At 37.2% G+C, this 16,546-nt stretch overlaps 1 protein-coding gene across 1 annotated transcript; it reads left to right on the top strand.

Moving 5' to 3' along the window:
- The first annotated feature begins 3,588 nt into the window (after positions 1–3,588).
- Positions 3,589–13,497, top strand: LOC108924063 (paired box protein Pax-1-like). Its single transcript, XM_029256541.1, has 4 exons — positions 3,589–3,720; positions 4,313–4,939; positions 7,971–8,110; positions 13,047–13,497. The coding sequence occupies exons 1-4, from the start codon at positions 3,717–3,719 to the stop codon at positions 13,305–13,307; spliced, it is 1,032 nt and encodes a 343-aa protein (XP_029112374.1). The 5' UTR covers positions 3,589–3,716; the 3' UTR covers positions 13,308–13,497.
- The last annotated feature ends 3,049 nt before the right edge of the window (positions 13,498–16,546 follow it).

Here is a 16,546-nt window from a genome sequence, read left to right as displayed (position 1 = left end):
CTCCCACATGGGCTCATAAACAGGACAAGTGGTTAAGGAAAGTGAGGGAAGGCAGGTAGTAAGAAACTTCAGCTACACTACCTTCTGGTCCAGATTCTTATATCTAGCGGTGAGTGTTTCCCTACATTCAAGAAGGGGCTGAAAACTCACCTTTTCCGGACCCATTTCGCCCAAGCTCTCTCCACCTCATGCATGGTGTAAATGTTCATGCACCGTAACTTCATGAGCATCCCCAGATAAGCCTTTTTGCCGCTACTCTGGCATAGTATGTGATTGTTTATCTGTGTATCTTATTATAAAAAAAAATGGTAGGAGGTTATCAGGATTTATCCATCCTGCGTTTTATGCACCTAATTGAGCGATGAGCCTCGATGCATCAAGTGGAAAGTAACAAACTAGGTTTATTTAAGAATCACATGTCTGCAGCCATGTCTCTTTCTCTTAATGTAATACACAAATTGTATTTTTGCTGAGATATACCTCGCTTTGGAGAAAAGCCCCTGCTAAATGAATACATGTAAATGTAAATTTAAAGGCCGCATCTGAGATCCACTGAAGTAATTTGTGTAACAAAAAAATCCATGTACATTTCATAACTAAAAATGATGTTGCCATGAGCGGAATAGGTTTTTCAGACATTAATTCACTTTACTATATTTTAGCAATTAAGTCCATCCAGCAACGCGTTTTCCACGTCATCACAACATGATGAGACTCCATCCTTTCAGGGGTCCAGTGTGGACACGAATCCCATTGTTTCCAATTAACTGTGCGCAGTACCGACTTGGACATCTTTCTGTTTTTACTTTTTTGTACTATCGCAAAACCAGTTATATCTGCGCTAACTTGTGAGCCGAGTAATGGACTTTACTTGAACAACGACTTTTTTGCGGACCAGATCTACACCAGCAGCAGGGGTTATTTTATAAATTATCCGATTATATACCTTAATGTAGCCCAACAGCACATAGAAATGCAAGCTATTGTATGCAATATTATTATTACAAGTCCCAGTTCAGCTGTCCGAATTGTCGGGGGCTATCAGGTGTGGACTGGGGTATAATTTAATTAGGGTTTACCTGATTTTTACAAGCTGTCATGTTCCTACAAATATATACAGTAGCGGGAAACCTTGGCGAAAAAATTAAAACGAATTGAGATAAAATTAAACGATTGCGCTGCGCTGGGTTCGTTTAGTAGCTGTTTACTGCCGATGTGAAACGATATTAATCTTTAAAGCATTTGTTATCAGAGGTAGGTGTCCTATAATTTCATCACTTGAAGACAGTGTTTTCTTTACATACAGAGATTTATTTCTGGTGGTATAGTTACCTTAAGCGAGTTGACCATATGTGGTAACACCTAGATTTTCCCGCGTGTTTTACATGAAGCCCTTATCATATTGAATATTCACATCACTTTTCAGCAACTTAAGAGTTAAACGGTGAGAATTAGTATATTTTCACTTGCTGCTTTGCTTTTAAATGGGGCAGCTGCAATTGCCCTGTTTAGGATTGTTGTCTTGAAGCTTGAAGGTCCTCGGTTCGAATCCCGCTCCTGCTCTAGTATCCACGATGAAGGTACTTACACTGAATAGGCAGAGTAACCCCGCTACAATAATAGATAAATCCTTGTGAAATCGGTTATCTGTCATTTTATGTGCCCCTTGGACAAAACGGTCAGAAAAACATAGAAAATGCAGTAATACATATGAGAAGAGTCATTGTTGCAAAACCCCTAAAATACTCTTTTACACTCGGTCTGGCCTGGTTTCATTTTCTCCAGGTGTGAATATTAGCGTTTATTCCATTGTATATGCTTACAATAGAGACAATTGCATTGTACTTCGGTGTGGAAAGTATTATTCTGTGAAACTACAGGGATCCCTATTTGGAGGCAGAATGGACGAGGGAAGATGGGAAGAGGGAAATGCCTGAAAGAAAAAGCACCAAGGCGTCTCTAGGGTTAGAATCATAAAGACGCTTGAGAAAAATGAGAAAGGTGAAATAGCAAGCGGAATTTTGTTTCCAGTAAAATACTATTAATAATATGCATTTTCCTAATGTACATTGAATAGGGAAAACCAGTCGGACACATTGATAAAACGCAACACGTCAAAATGCGCAGTCAGTGTCCTACAGATAATATATATTTCAAAATACAACAAGATTCAATAAACAGTATATTAATCTTGGTTGCCCTGGCAGCTCGAATTGATTGTGAAATTTTACATGAAGGTAAAGGTTTCAATTCAATTCAGTTAAATTAGGTTCAATTCAATTAAATTCAGTTCAATTTACTTTTACAGAGAGCTCTTCTCACTGTAAATTATTCTCTTCTCACAAACAGTGGCATATAATGTTTGGATGGATTTCACGATCTATCCAAACGCTACACACTTGTGCATAACATGGGTAATGCAACATTCGTCTTTTAAAATGTGCACACATTCAAAATATATAAAATCTTTAAAATATATGCGAAAATATTTGTATGGGTCACTGCATTACTACAGGTACATGTAAAATTAAAGATATCACTTTCACAGCTCGTGGAAACTTACAGAACAGCTTCTGTGTATTTTACCTCGATCTCAATTTCCACTTTATTGGAAACGCGCAACTTCTCTGTCTTTGAAAATCATGGGAAGCGCTGAAGTTTCTCTTCATTCTTTATGCCGTACGTCAATGAAGACCCTCGAAATTGTTTTACCGTTTAGTTTTGTTACCGTATTTCTTTTCGACTTATTATCATTGCATTCTGGTGACATTTAATTCAGTTTACCAGTATCCAAAATTAATATTATGTACATCATAATATAGGAATATAATTTTCTATAAATTATATATAGGCCTCAATAGATCATTTTCAGCCATCAGTGGTTACATTAAAAACTGGATAATGCAGCAGTAGGTAAATTAGTGCTGGATATCCATCAGTTGTAGGATACAACAAATAAAAAAGTTTTATTTTATATACCCCTATATAATTACATAGAATTTATAATTCGTTTATACTGGCAAAGGTATTGCAATATTAACATTAGAAAATTGTATTTTCGGCTGTGTAAGAATTCAAGACGACAGATTTTTGGTCCAGATTTTTGATAGACATTTCATATTGAATACGTGAGAGTTTAATTTTGCTAGACCATTCAGATGTGAAATATATATTTTAACTCTTAAATATGCATCAGTCCTTTGCGGGCACTAGTTAATTCGCATAAAAGCTAACAGTTTGATCACCACAAAAATACAGCAAAGTAACACTAACCTCCAGCAACAGAATGTATGAGTAAGACGTCGGTCACATTCTTGTTTATATTTTATGTAAACAATTTAGGTGTATATAATTTATTTCCATTAACCTATGTGTTTGCATATTTGAATTAATTTTCCATTCAAAATTCTTAATGTCTATTGGGACACGACGTTTCCCGGCTCTTTACTGAAACTGTTACATCAACGATGTTGACCAATAGAAACGCACTTGCGTTAAAACTCGTTTTCTTATTGGTTAAATTGACTCAAATATTTGTGTAGGTTCATCCCATCCCTTGCGTTCGATTGGAATGTTAGCAGTGTTTCCTCCATGGAGAAACAAAACCCGGTTCCACAACCCCACAGCGAATTTTCCTCCTCTTCCACTGGATTCCGAACCGCCGAACCGGATGAAAAGTAGGGGTTCTGCGCATACAGATTGGCAGACTTCGAGAAATGGGTAAGCAAATGCGATATCCAAGGATGATCTTTAGTTTAGAGCGCATCATCATGGGTTCGGCACCGCTGAACCGTGAACGTCTTCTGCGAGATTCGATTTCACCAATATGGCTGAAAATACAGAAAACAGTCCTGCCAAAAAAGTTTAAATTTAGAGACACGTGCCGGTATGCGTTTTCCTTCTTTACGTCGTTATTCCTTCAGGAATCCTTGTTGTGTCTGTATCCTCCAGCAACGACATCCAGTTTTGCAGTTTAACGTTGCTTCATTAAATTAATTATATTTTGACAGGCGCAATTTGCTAAAACATTTTCCGACTTAACTTAAGCAAAGTTTCTATTTATTATTGTGCCCAAATTCCACTCAGACCGTGGCGTGGGTGGAACACACTCTCATATATGATACTTCGCTGGCAAACTTTCTTTAATTATGGTGCGCGTGCACGTTTTATTAATGTAAAACTCGATTTTACAAAAATGAAAGTAGTAGCAGTGTGTGTCTGAAGGAAGAAACAAACCCCGGACTGGACTCGGTGCCGTCGACGCGGTAACAAAGCAGCGCGTGTTCTGCGTGTTCATTTCGTCCCACTGCAGAGCCTGCCTTCGGGGAGGTCAACCAGCTGGGGGGTGTTTTTGTCAACGGCAGACCGCTACCCAACGCCATCCGGATCAGGATTGTAGAACTGGCCCAGCTGGGCATCAGACCCTGCGACATCAGCCGGCAACTGCGGGTTTCCCACGGCTGCGTGAGCAAGATCCTGGCCCGCTACAACGAGACGGGCTCCATACTACCGGGGGCCATAGGAGGCAGCAAGCCCCGGGTCACCACCCCCACCGTGGTCAGGCACATTCGGACGTACAAGCAGAGAGACCCGGGCATTTTCGCGTGGGAAATCCGGGATAAGTTGCTCGCTGACGGCGTGTGCGACAAATTCAACCTGCCCTCGGTCAGCTCCATCAGCAGGATTCTTCGCAACAAGATCGGAACCCTGTCACAGCTCGGTCACAGAGAGTCCAGTAAGGAGGCAGCCCACGTCCCCACGCAGCCACCCCTCCCCTGCAACCACATCTACTCGTACCCGACCTCCATAAGTGGCAGGAAAGTGCCAAGCCCACCCGTCGTGCCCACCCTCCCCGGACACATGGCTGTGCACAGGATTTGGCCATCCTCCCATTCAGTCACCGACATCTTGGGCATTCGGTCCATAACAGAACAATCAAGTAAGATTTCCAAAAATCATAAATGTGCTTTAGATTGAAACATCTTCTGTCTGACATTAATCGGATGTCCTTACGTTCAGACTGTCACTTTGTTGCTTCCACTGCGCATGTTCCTCTTTCAGCGTTAGCGCAAACTCGCCTTGTTTTGAGGGTGTATAATTTATATTATAAATCCTATATATAATCCTTACTGGACTCTCTCTCTTTCTGTATGTAGACATATATATATATAATATATACAATATATATATATACACTTACATTTATTCATTTAGCAGACGCCTTTCTCCAAAGCGACGTACATCTCAGTAAAAATACAATTTGTGCATTACATTAAGAGAAAGAGACATGGCTGCAGACATGTGATTTTAAAGTAAACCTAGTTTGTTACTTTCCACTTGATGCACCGAGGTTCATCGCTCGAGTAGGTGCATAAAACGCAGGATAGATGAATCCTGATAACCTCCTACCAAAAAAACTATAAATACATATAGATATATATAGAGTATAGAATAGGATATCCTAAGAGTATAGGGTATTCTATAAGAGAGTACAGAGGATAGGATAGGGTACCCTGCTATGAACATAGTCTATATGATGAAATTCATGCCTTAAGGTACACCTTTATCCGATTATTTTGGTGTTTAGGTGAGGCATTTGACGAAGGCGACTTAAATGTCAGGTAAAACGTTACAATGATTTACCCAGTGACAGAACTCGGTTCTCTGTTCTTAGAGCTTCTTTTCAGTGTAAAGTACTGCGCCATGATCGAAGGCGTGGGATTCCGACGGAACGCTGTCAGATTTGCGAACAACAGCTCTACCCGACCCAGCACACTACAGATGGCAGGATAAATATCACATTGTCGCTCAGACAGTTACACTGAAACAGATGTTCTGGGGCTCGGAGTTACAATTAAGGAGCGGATGTGCAATATTAGTCGGATAACGAAACGGAAGGGGCAACGGAGGGGAAACACACTGGAAATCCAGAGGAGATGTAGACAAAACGCTTTGTGTCCTGTTGTTAGCAAAAAATGACACGAATGTTGCCCCTGATCCCTTGCAACGTTCGAAAAAGTATTTATTCAGGATGCAGATGCACTGCGTTTTCTGTATCTCTAGAACACATATAAACAGGAAGATGCTCTGTAGTTTGTGCGACAAAAAAGATGAGAGTTTATGGTTGTTTTACAATGTGAAGGTTACCGATTCGAATCCCACCTCTGCTGTTAAGCCCTTGATCGAGGTTGATCACCCTAAACTGATAGAATAACAATACTCTGCTCTATAAATGGGTAAATCATTGCAAAGCTCATTATGTGGCTGTAATTCAGACTGTAAGTCGCTCTGCATAAAACGGATAGCAAAATAAAATTAAATGATAATGTTAAAACTGATATAACAACATTTTAGTATTTTGTGTGTACATGGGGGTAGGGGAAATCACCATTATGCTTTTATAACCGGGTGGAAAATGTATCATTTTTATTTTTATATCTTATTTTTCTAACGTGGCTGTCTGTGATCCGATTATTTGAACCAAGAAGAACACATTCATTCACAATTTGGACAACTTGAAAATCGGTCTTTGGCGATTATGTTTAAAATCGACCACACACACGCACGCTCACATATAACCTCAATTCCCTTTTTATTAAAAATGTGTACTTCCACATGATGTGAAGTTTGAAAAGTGAAGTGAAACCGATTTCAGTCCGAGTCTGTGAACACTTGTCATTTTAATCATTTTACAAAAGCAACATGTTTTCAGCAGATGGAATAATCAGTTTCCAAAGGCTCCAATTTCTAGTTCATTTTAATTTTCTATACTTTTTTTCGTGACGCTTTGAAGTCGTTTTTGAGGAACCCACCGAGGCAGTGATGCACGGATGACGGAAATTAAAACAAAAGCAGTAGCGCGTGAAATTTTAATGACCGAGTTAGAGAGCTGCTCTACGGCATAAGCTCTCCACTGGTTTTTAAAAATCACATCCAGTGAGACAGAGCAAACTGAAAGTGAAGCAAAGTGATCTTTGTTATGTCACTTTATCATGTTAATTATCAAAATCAATCTGCATAATATTCAAGAGAATATCAGCACCACTGAAGGTTGTAGGTTTATTTCTGTCACTAGAGAAGCTAAAGATACATTTATCAAATTTCCAGAAATCATTATCAAACGCACTTTCCTACTTAAACATGCCAAATGTAAACGTGTTACATGATGTCTTTAATAATCTCTGCATTTATTTACTGTTTGGTTGTTCAAGCATGCAGGGACATCTGAAGCGTTAGATAGTACTGTACGATACCATTATTTACTGTACACTCGTACACGGTGTTGTGACGTTAACACACACAGGGGACCGAGCGCACGCGAATATACTTAACATGCTTTGCTCTTTTTGGTTTTATGTAAATACGATCCGTTTTCCAATCAGATCACGTGTCACAACCCTGACGTTAATGAAAGCAAGTGACAGGGTTTATACATACACTGTAAAAAGTCAGAGAAAATAAAAACAAGAGAGAGCTGAATAAGTTTTCGATTTATTTTTTTTTTTTCCACAACGGTTCGTATTCATTGCTTTTATCTCTGCAGGGAAACAAGCATATTTATAAATATAATTTCAAAGAGCTCTGGCCACCGGTAGAATTGCAGCGCAACTGTCATCGCATTATTGTTTAAGATTTTTATGAGTATTATTGTTTTAATGTGATGCAGGAGAACTTTCGTTACCCAAAATAAAGAACCACCTCCCCCCCCCCCCCACGCGCCCCTTCAGCTCACCTTTATCCTAAACAGCATTTATAGGGCCTTTATTACGCTAGAGCTGCCATTGACTGCAAACATTAGGAAGACGGGGATGAAACAAATCACTGTAAAAACGAGAATTTTATTTAGCGAAGCCCTGCGGACCATAAAAGCCAATTAGATTTTGAAAAGATATGATAAACTTTAAGAGGAATTTTCTCCTCCTTTCTGCTCACTCTGGCTCCATGTGTCCATGTGCGGTGTCCCCATGCAGTTGGCGAAGGGCCCCAGGTGCACAGCTCCAGACTGGGGGAATGGACCACCATAAACAGGATCAATTTCTCCACGTCGAGCTCGCCTCGTGCCAGTGACGTGGACAAACCGCACGTGGAGCCAGACACGAAATACGCGCAGGTAGGACATGATAGATCCTTACTGCAAACATGTGACCCTTTACTTTTTTTAACTTTAGATTCAGTGTTTGATCACTATATATCGCGTAACAAAACATTACATTCCTCATTGGATATATGTATTTATAATTTTATTGAAACATGCACATTTTCCAGCGTATATTGGGAAACGCGGGATGGTGTGTATTTAGTGAAATATAGATCTTTAAAAAGTACTTTAAAATAAAACAGAACATAATTTCTTGGAGGAGTCTTATTAAAATGAACGTTATGATCCGTTTGCCCGGGTTTCAAAGTGCTTTCTCGTTGAAAAAATGTATTACGAACCACCATTTCATCATTTGTTGAGTTTGCTGTCAAAGAATTACACGTAGGCCCAAAATGTTCACACAAATTTAATTCACACAAATGGGCGCAAAAACATTGCTAAACGAATACATGATATGTCCATGTTCTGAAAGCAACGCAGACATGTAGTGTCGCCACTTATTGTCTATTAATTAATCAAAACCTCGGACATTATGTTCCTAAACACACATGAGGGACACTACGGTAATTTCTACCTATTTGTATTTATCTTGGACAATGATATATGTAATTATTATAATTTTCTACTCCACTGAAATTGTGGCTAAATTGTATAGTTTAACATACGATACGCAAGTGTATGTTAAAGATTTTAAGGTTCCATTCGTCTCCTATTTATTTTTTTTGTACAGAAAAGAGAAAACAAAAAGCTATCGATAGTGAGTTTTTCAGAAATAACATCAACCATAAAGAGTAAGAAACGCCTCCGCATTTTCTCCCTTGACGTTAGAATTTTTTTATTTTTATTTTTTCATTATTTTTTTTTAATTGGGAAAGACTGGACAGTGGTGTTATTGAAACCTTTATAAAAATTTATTGAAAAAATACATATATTCTGACCAAAAAACATATAAAAAATTAAATATTTAATTTGTTGTAACTGTACAGATCTCTTTAAAACTAATCATGTAACGTATTATCAGAATCAGAACGAGCTTTATTGCCAGGTATGTTCACACATACAAGAAGTTTGTCTTGGTGGCAGAAACTTCCACAGGACAGACAGAATGAGAAGATAGAATATGTGAATAAAGGATAAAAAAAATGTATAAAAAATATAAAGTACACAATATACAAAAACAGTCACTAGACATTATATGTATGTACAGATATGTTCTATACAAATGCAAGGGAATGTGAGTAAGACATATGATGTGATAAATAGATATAATTATAAATATAAATAGCGTTGTGTATTGCACTGGTTTACTCTCTAGGGGGATTTAGCTGTTCATGAGGTAACATTATAATATTGTATACAATATTATAAAACGTAATTAAATGTCCTCTAAATCCCATAAACGGTCTTCGAACAGATGTTTAATTTTTGTTTTGTTTGCTTTTGTCTTTAGGGTTTAATATTTTCTGTGTTCCGTAATACAGAAATCATAAATTCGCACACCACTAAATGTAAATAGAAGTTTTTGCTGAAATGGAATCGCATTAAATGTTAATACCATTTACACATAAATAGTCTTTAATAGTGATTTTAAACTTTTATTAAGGCTTTTATGTGTAACTGTTGCAGTCGCCCCACGTCTCCAGTCCGTTCCTGGTGAAAACACAGTTAGTCACTGGGTGATGGACATGTTGATTTACACACCCTGCTTTTCAGCACCTGAAGCTGGAACAGCAGCAGATGCAGGTTGATGATGAACTCGGGGCTTCTGCAGCTCCTTTCCCCTCACACACTGGTACTGCTGACCTCAGCTGGGAATATCAGTGGTGGCTTGTTCTATTTTTGCGGATATCACTGCAATGGAGAAATATTACATTTAGCTTCTCAGGAAAGTGGTGTCATTTATGCTACGATATCCTTCACATGCTGGTACCGAGAAATGGACCTGACTGAAATATTATGTTAATCAACATGGTTACTATGTTTAGGGCACAATTTTGCCAGAGCCAAAATCGTCAGAATTCTAGTTAAACTGGACCAGTGAGTAATATGAATGTTGTGTCACACGCGTTCATTGTACGGAACAAATGAAAGACATAAGATGTGGTGTTTTGTCGTTCTCTCGCACTAACACTCACACACTCGCACTCACACTCACACTCGCTGGGATTTATGGGCGCGCTAAACCTACATCTTCACCGCGTTCTTGAGCCGCCTGGGCCGTTTCGCTTCGCCTGTCCGCCACTCATATGAATTGTCTCTTCACGGTTATAAATATCAGCATTAGATCATTTATAATATTTTGATATTTTTCATGACACATTTTAGTTTTTGGTTTCATTGGCATTATTTCTTAATTAAAAATGCCCATACTATATAAATAGTAGGCCTATGGTAAATAAACAAATAGTGTAGTAAATAGGCGAACGCTTCACTGTCTTTATAACTTTTTTTTCATGAATACACTGATACAAGTAGGGTTTCAAATTTAATGGTGTTTACAGAATATAATATAAAAATACTCTTTCGTACCGTGAAGTGGAACAGCCAGCAATATGCAAGTCAGTCTAAAACACCAATGAAGTACACATATAACTGCACTATTTGCAGTACATAATTAAGTCATAATAAGTAGAAAATGTGATAAAATACGCAATTTTGATACATCTGTCGGTGTTAAAATATACAGGGAAACGGAAGAATAACGGATTCGACTTTCGGCGATAATTTTGCGAAACTATTTCGCTGTAAGACTCAATTTAATTTTAAGTTTTTGCTTAAATAACGACTTTGACTATTACCGTAAAATCATTATTTTACTGTATATTTTATCTGAAAAAATGTGACACATTTGCACAACTTTCTTTGCAATCATTTCTTGTAAATATTTTTTTTTAGTTTGATGTGCCACATAGGAAATGGTTTGTATTTAATCATGTGTTTTTTTAGTTTTTATTTTTTAAAAATACCGTATATTCTTTTAGTTTATGCAATTTCGGTTCATTGCTGTAAACCACCCAAGGACTCTAAAGCTAACACATCCATACCTCTGGTTTCTGTTACATTTTCAGAAATATCTATAATTTAAATTCCTGTTAGAATTATTCCTGTTAGAGCCTGTAAGTTTTGTCCTTTTGATGGCTAACCCCGGAATTAACTTTTGTGTTTCCGAGTAGGCCTGATGTGAGTGGCCTTTTCAAGTGAACTGAAATGTTAATATGTATCTCCAAAAAAAAAAATACGAGGAATGTGATTAGAAGCTGGAGTATTCTGGTAAAGTTTTATGCAGCTACTTGTGTGATGAAGGTCAGTGCATATAGTGAAGGAAAGAAACTAACTGTACTTAAGAGTCACACATCTGCAGCTACAGTATGTCTCGTTCTCCTAATGTAATGCACAAATTGTATTTTCTATGAGATGTACTTTGCTTTGGAGAAAAGCGTCTCCCGAATGAATTAATGTAAATGTAATGTAAATGTAAACTATCTGAGAAGAAGCAAAGAAGAGCAAAGAAAAAATACATCAGACAAGGAAACAAAGAAAATACAGAACTAGCATAATGCATTATCAATGCTTTTAAAAAGCTGTAAGTATGCTTACTTGCCACAGAGGAAAGGAACAAAAACTCTCATCTGAAAGTCGAGGGAGAAAGAAAACCTCTGGGGGTCCAATTGCCACTGGCTGCCAACCCCTCCTGGGCATTCTAGATTAAATAGGACTTCTAAGTCAGTTTACAGGTAATAATGGCATTGTTGCTGTATGGTAGCTTGATTTCTAAGTTCAGCAAGGTACATCTCGTCCATCACGGCGGCTGGTCATCATCTTCAGTCAATATGGGGTGCTTCTGTAACGGCCGGCCGGCCTCCTCAGGTCTTATTGTAGGGAAAAAACTTAATTCCAGTTAACCAAGTGTGAAAGCCTGCAGAGGGCCTGCATCTCCATTTCAGGGTATTTGCTTGAACGACTGATGTGAGCTCAAAGTGGATTTGCAGAATTCCAAAAAAAGGCTGTCGTGAAAACTCAGTATTATTCCTTTGTCAGTGTGTGCACAGTTGTCTAGCTCATGGAATAGATTCAATGAGTACATATCTGCAGGATGTGGCAATTCATCATATTTCTCCTAAAACAATCTAACTCCAAACAGTTATACTGTAAAGTATTTAGGAATAAAATGTGGTTCTCTGATTTTAATTTTTATTTTTAAAATTTCAGATGCAAGACTGTAGGAATATGCAGTATACATATATATCTACATTTCTATATATATGTTTGATACTAATATGTCTGTTAGAAGCACTGCGTTTCAAACATGGTTTCTCATTAAATTTCATTTAACATGTCTATATTTATTTGCCTTGCACTAAATTATTGTTAAATTTCACTGTTTGCCAAAAGCACAATATTATGTACTGTAAGTAAAAAAAAAAAACACTTCAAAGACCACAAGACTGTTGAGAGTCTGATGGTCACTGTAAGGTATAATGATAATAATGTTCAGTTTTTTTTTTTTTTTTGTAGAAAGCAAACAAAATTTGCACTATAATTGATCAGTACTAGTCGTCATTCTCTTAGAATAGGTTTTATTAGTTTTTAAGCCAAGTTTTCATAATCCTAACAAAAAATTAATTTTTATTTTTGTAGTTCAATGTATGGCACATTATTTCCTGTTTTTTTTTGTTAAATAGCATATCAATGTTGCATGACAGTAATAGTAAAAGATTAAAAAGATAATATATGTTTGTAATTATTAGTGTCTGGATAAAATTCATCTCACAGCAGTGAGGTCATTAGGTCAGGATAATATTTAAGGTGTTATGCACAGCACATTATGATAGGAATAATTAAATACTAATCTAAAACTAAATAACATTGATTCACATTGCTGCGACAGTGTCAGTCTCGATCATGCTGCATCCCATAGTCACTGACTCTGTGTGTTGTGTTGCTTCAGGTACAGATGCCAAATGGATTGTCGAGGGTGGGCAGCTGTGTCAGAATGCCAAATCTCCCTTCATACCATCCTCCCACACAAGCATCGTCCTACATGGGGTACAGCGCCTCTTCGTCAAGCTACGTGGCCGGGCCCATATGGCAGCCACCAAGCAGTGGTGCACTCTCTCCACATGGCTGCGACATCACTTCTGCACTATCCTTAAAGAGCATGTCTGATTCCAGTGAAAACAGCCACCGGGTAACAACTTCAGTATTGTAATTGTGCGCTTGGCCATATTGGAGGACAAGAGAGACAGACATAGTGCAACATGGGCTTTAAATTCCTCTTAAAGAGCTACTTGTGCTTTGTTCAAAAGGCAAGAATAGAACGCATCTTGTTTCCACCACTCTTTGCACTCTGACATGCTACAGTGTGACGCCTTGACGCTGCATGTCTACAAGCAAGCAACCTAAGCACCAACTGAACTCAAATGAAGTGGAAACTGACTGTTATTTCAGTCTTCACAGCAGAAGAACCAGTTGCTTCGGATTCTTGGATACAGTGTTTTAATAGCTCTCACAGGAACATACTGTAAGAACATGCAGGAATTTTGTTTTCTTTTGCTTCTGTGTAGTTTTGCTTTTCAGTGATTTGCAAAATACAGCTAACTAAAAGTGAAACGAGTAAGGTTTGTGTTAAGGGTAGACATGAGGAAGAGTTTGAATTTAAGGTTTACCCTTTGGTGATATTATATGTTATATAAGTTCTATTGATTATTTTTGAAACATTTTACTCTAAATGGATGCAACATCTTTAATTAATGTATATCCCTTTTTATTTATTAATGTATGATTGAGAACACTGAATAAAGTGCAATTACAACATAGCAACTGTTGCCTGGTAGCCTTTATACTATAGCTCCTTGGCGCTTTAATACGGATTTTAATGTCACTTTTGCAGTCAGAATGCACTTAAATTAATAAAAAGCCTGACAAACAGCTGGCCACAGATGATGGATGGGGAATGCCTGAGCTTGTTTAATGTTCCCCTATTAAAATAAATCATGAGTATGAGAATGGTTTAAGTGTGGCCATTGAGATAGTTCTTTAAATGTCTTTTCAGTAATTTCTTTGACTAACAAATTACTGAGCAACTGTAAATATTTGTGTGACTTGTATATATATGTATATATATTGTATATATACACACACATATATACAGTATATTATATATATATATATATATATATATATATATATATATATATATATATATATATATATAAAACAAGGAGTTCGGTACTTTCAGCAGTATTAAAGATTTGAACTTCTGGGCTCAAATATCAGGAGAGGCCTTCCAGGAGTAAAACCCCTGAGAAAAGCACAACTATGTAATATTGCATGTTTAGCTGTATTTGAAAGCTTAGTTCTTATTTGAAATCCAGCCACAGGGTGGCAAATGAAGCATGTAATTAATGACACTTGGTAAATAAAAACTCCTAAGCTCCTTGATTAAAGTGAAAAAGAAATTTGCTCAAATTTCTTTATTCAAGTTTAATTCAGACCCCTTTGTCTAACACAAATGCATCAGTGACCCAAAAAATTCTGTTAAACACTGCAATTTTTCCACTTGATCTATAGATCAAAATTTGGCAGAATGCACAAAATCAGTTCACATCTTTATGTTCATGTCCAGAATTGTAAATCTGTACTTCCACTTTATCAAAGTCACTGAACAAAACTTTGATTTGTAGAACGGCATTCAACTGTACAGTAAATATGCAGTAAAATGGGAAACAGCCAATTTCTGTGAGACTGGAATCAAATGGTCACTTTAGACTGCAAATACCATTCTAAGTGTTTTTACTTTTCACAATTTCTTGTTATTTTTCTTTTTGCTGCATATTGATTTTACAATACAGATTGCAACTTGTCAGCAATGAAAAAATCTGAACATTTCTGTTTGTTCTTTCTGCTTGATTTAAAAAAAGCAGTTTGGCACATTTTCGTTGCCAGTTGGTGAACGTGTTACCCCCCTCTTTAGCTTCCACATTTAGCAATGTTTCTCAGGCCTACTTCTGCGTGACTGGAAGTCTGTGTTCTGGTTTTGATTTCAGTAAAGCTGCTGTCTGAAATGTGGATAACTTAGATGCCTGACATTTTGCTGTAATTTGGGACTGACCACAATGAAAAACAAACAAACTAGAACTTAACTTTTTAATAACCTTTTTTCAAATGATCAGGTGTGCTAATATAAAGAACATATACATCAGCTGCTCTAGATGTACTAATAAATATGGTGGATCTATTATAAAACACATTCTAATATACCTGCTCTTAAAAATGTTTATATGCCCAGCAAACGTAGAGCAAACTATAAGCATCCAGTCCATGTACATGGTATGGTCAACAGAACACATACTATACAGGTTACTAAGTCTGGGGGTGGTAGGGGTGAAATATCTTGGGTGATTGTCGAGGGTTAGTGTTAGGAGTGGCTGGGACAAAGTGATGCATGATTAATTAATGTCACATTGTGACCTGTCAGTTGGAATCCTTTCTGTACTCTGTTTTGCATTGTAGTTCATTCATTTGTTGATACATGTGAGCAGTATCCCATACCTGCTGTTAAGTGTGTGAGGTTCTGTCAGAAATGTACTTCCTTCTTTTTCTTGTGCCTGAATAGTGTTAAGTGCTCCAGAACGAGTCTGAAAGGCAGCTGCTCAGCACAGCAACCAAGCAGAGAGGTGATGTGTGTGGAAATATGTTAGAAACTTCTTGAATGAGCTTACCAGAGATATGCAGGTCGTTTGTGAACCCAAGGAAGTCTTCCTTCTGTAAGTAGAATCATGCTTTCTGAGGATGCTGCTTGTTCAGTGTGATTGAAGCTAGTGGCAAATAACATGGTCAAAACTATTTCAAAAATATCTCAATAGTCTAAAAAGCAATCTTAAAAAAAGATTTGTATATAGTAAATGTCTCATTTATTTCTAGTACAGACCACATATACAAAGTGGTAAAACCCAGAAGTATTTTTGAGACAATAACAGACATTTGAATCACATCAAAGGATTAATTCATTGTTTAAGAGAACAGAGAAGGATATATTTTTGATGGTTTCAGCTCAATAATAAATCTGAATCCTAACCCAGGCCTCCCTAATTTCTCAACTTTTTCCATCTTCATGAAAAAAAAGCATGCAGCCTCAAAGACCTCACCATGAGCATCTGGATTTATGAATGTGAAATGAAATCATATAAACTCATAGTTCTGCTGGACAGACTATCAGAAGCTTTTTTTAAATAAATTAATATTTGAGTAAATGTAAATACAAGCAAAGGAACTGCATCCCATTGCAAGCCTCATTTCATTAAAAATTAAATATATTTGCCAAAACAATTTTAAAATTTAGGCAAAGACATTTAGTTCCCTTTGGAAACAATGTTGCTTCAAAAAATAGCCGAAAATGTCTGGTATGAGCCAAATGGAATAATTTCCTCTCAGCAGTTGATCCGTTTG

The sequence above is a fragment of the Scleropages formosus genome, chromosome 1 (assembly GCF_900964775.1).
Source record: "Scleropages formosus chromosome 1, fSclFor1.1, whole genome shotgun sequence".
NCBI classification, from domain to species: Eukaryota; Metazoa; Chordata; class Actinopteri; order Osteoglossiformes; family Osteoglossidae; genus Scleropages; species Scleropages formosus.
This window is presented reverse-complemented; position numbering and strand designations above follow the sequence as displayed.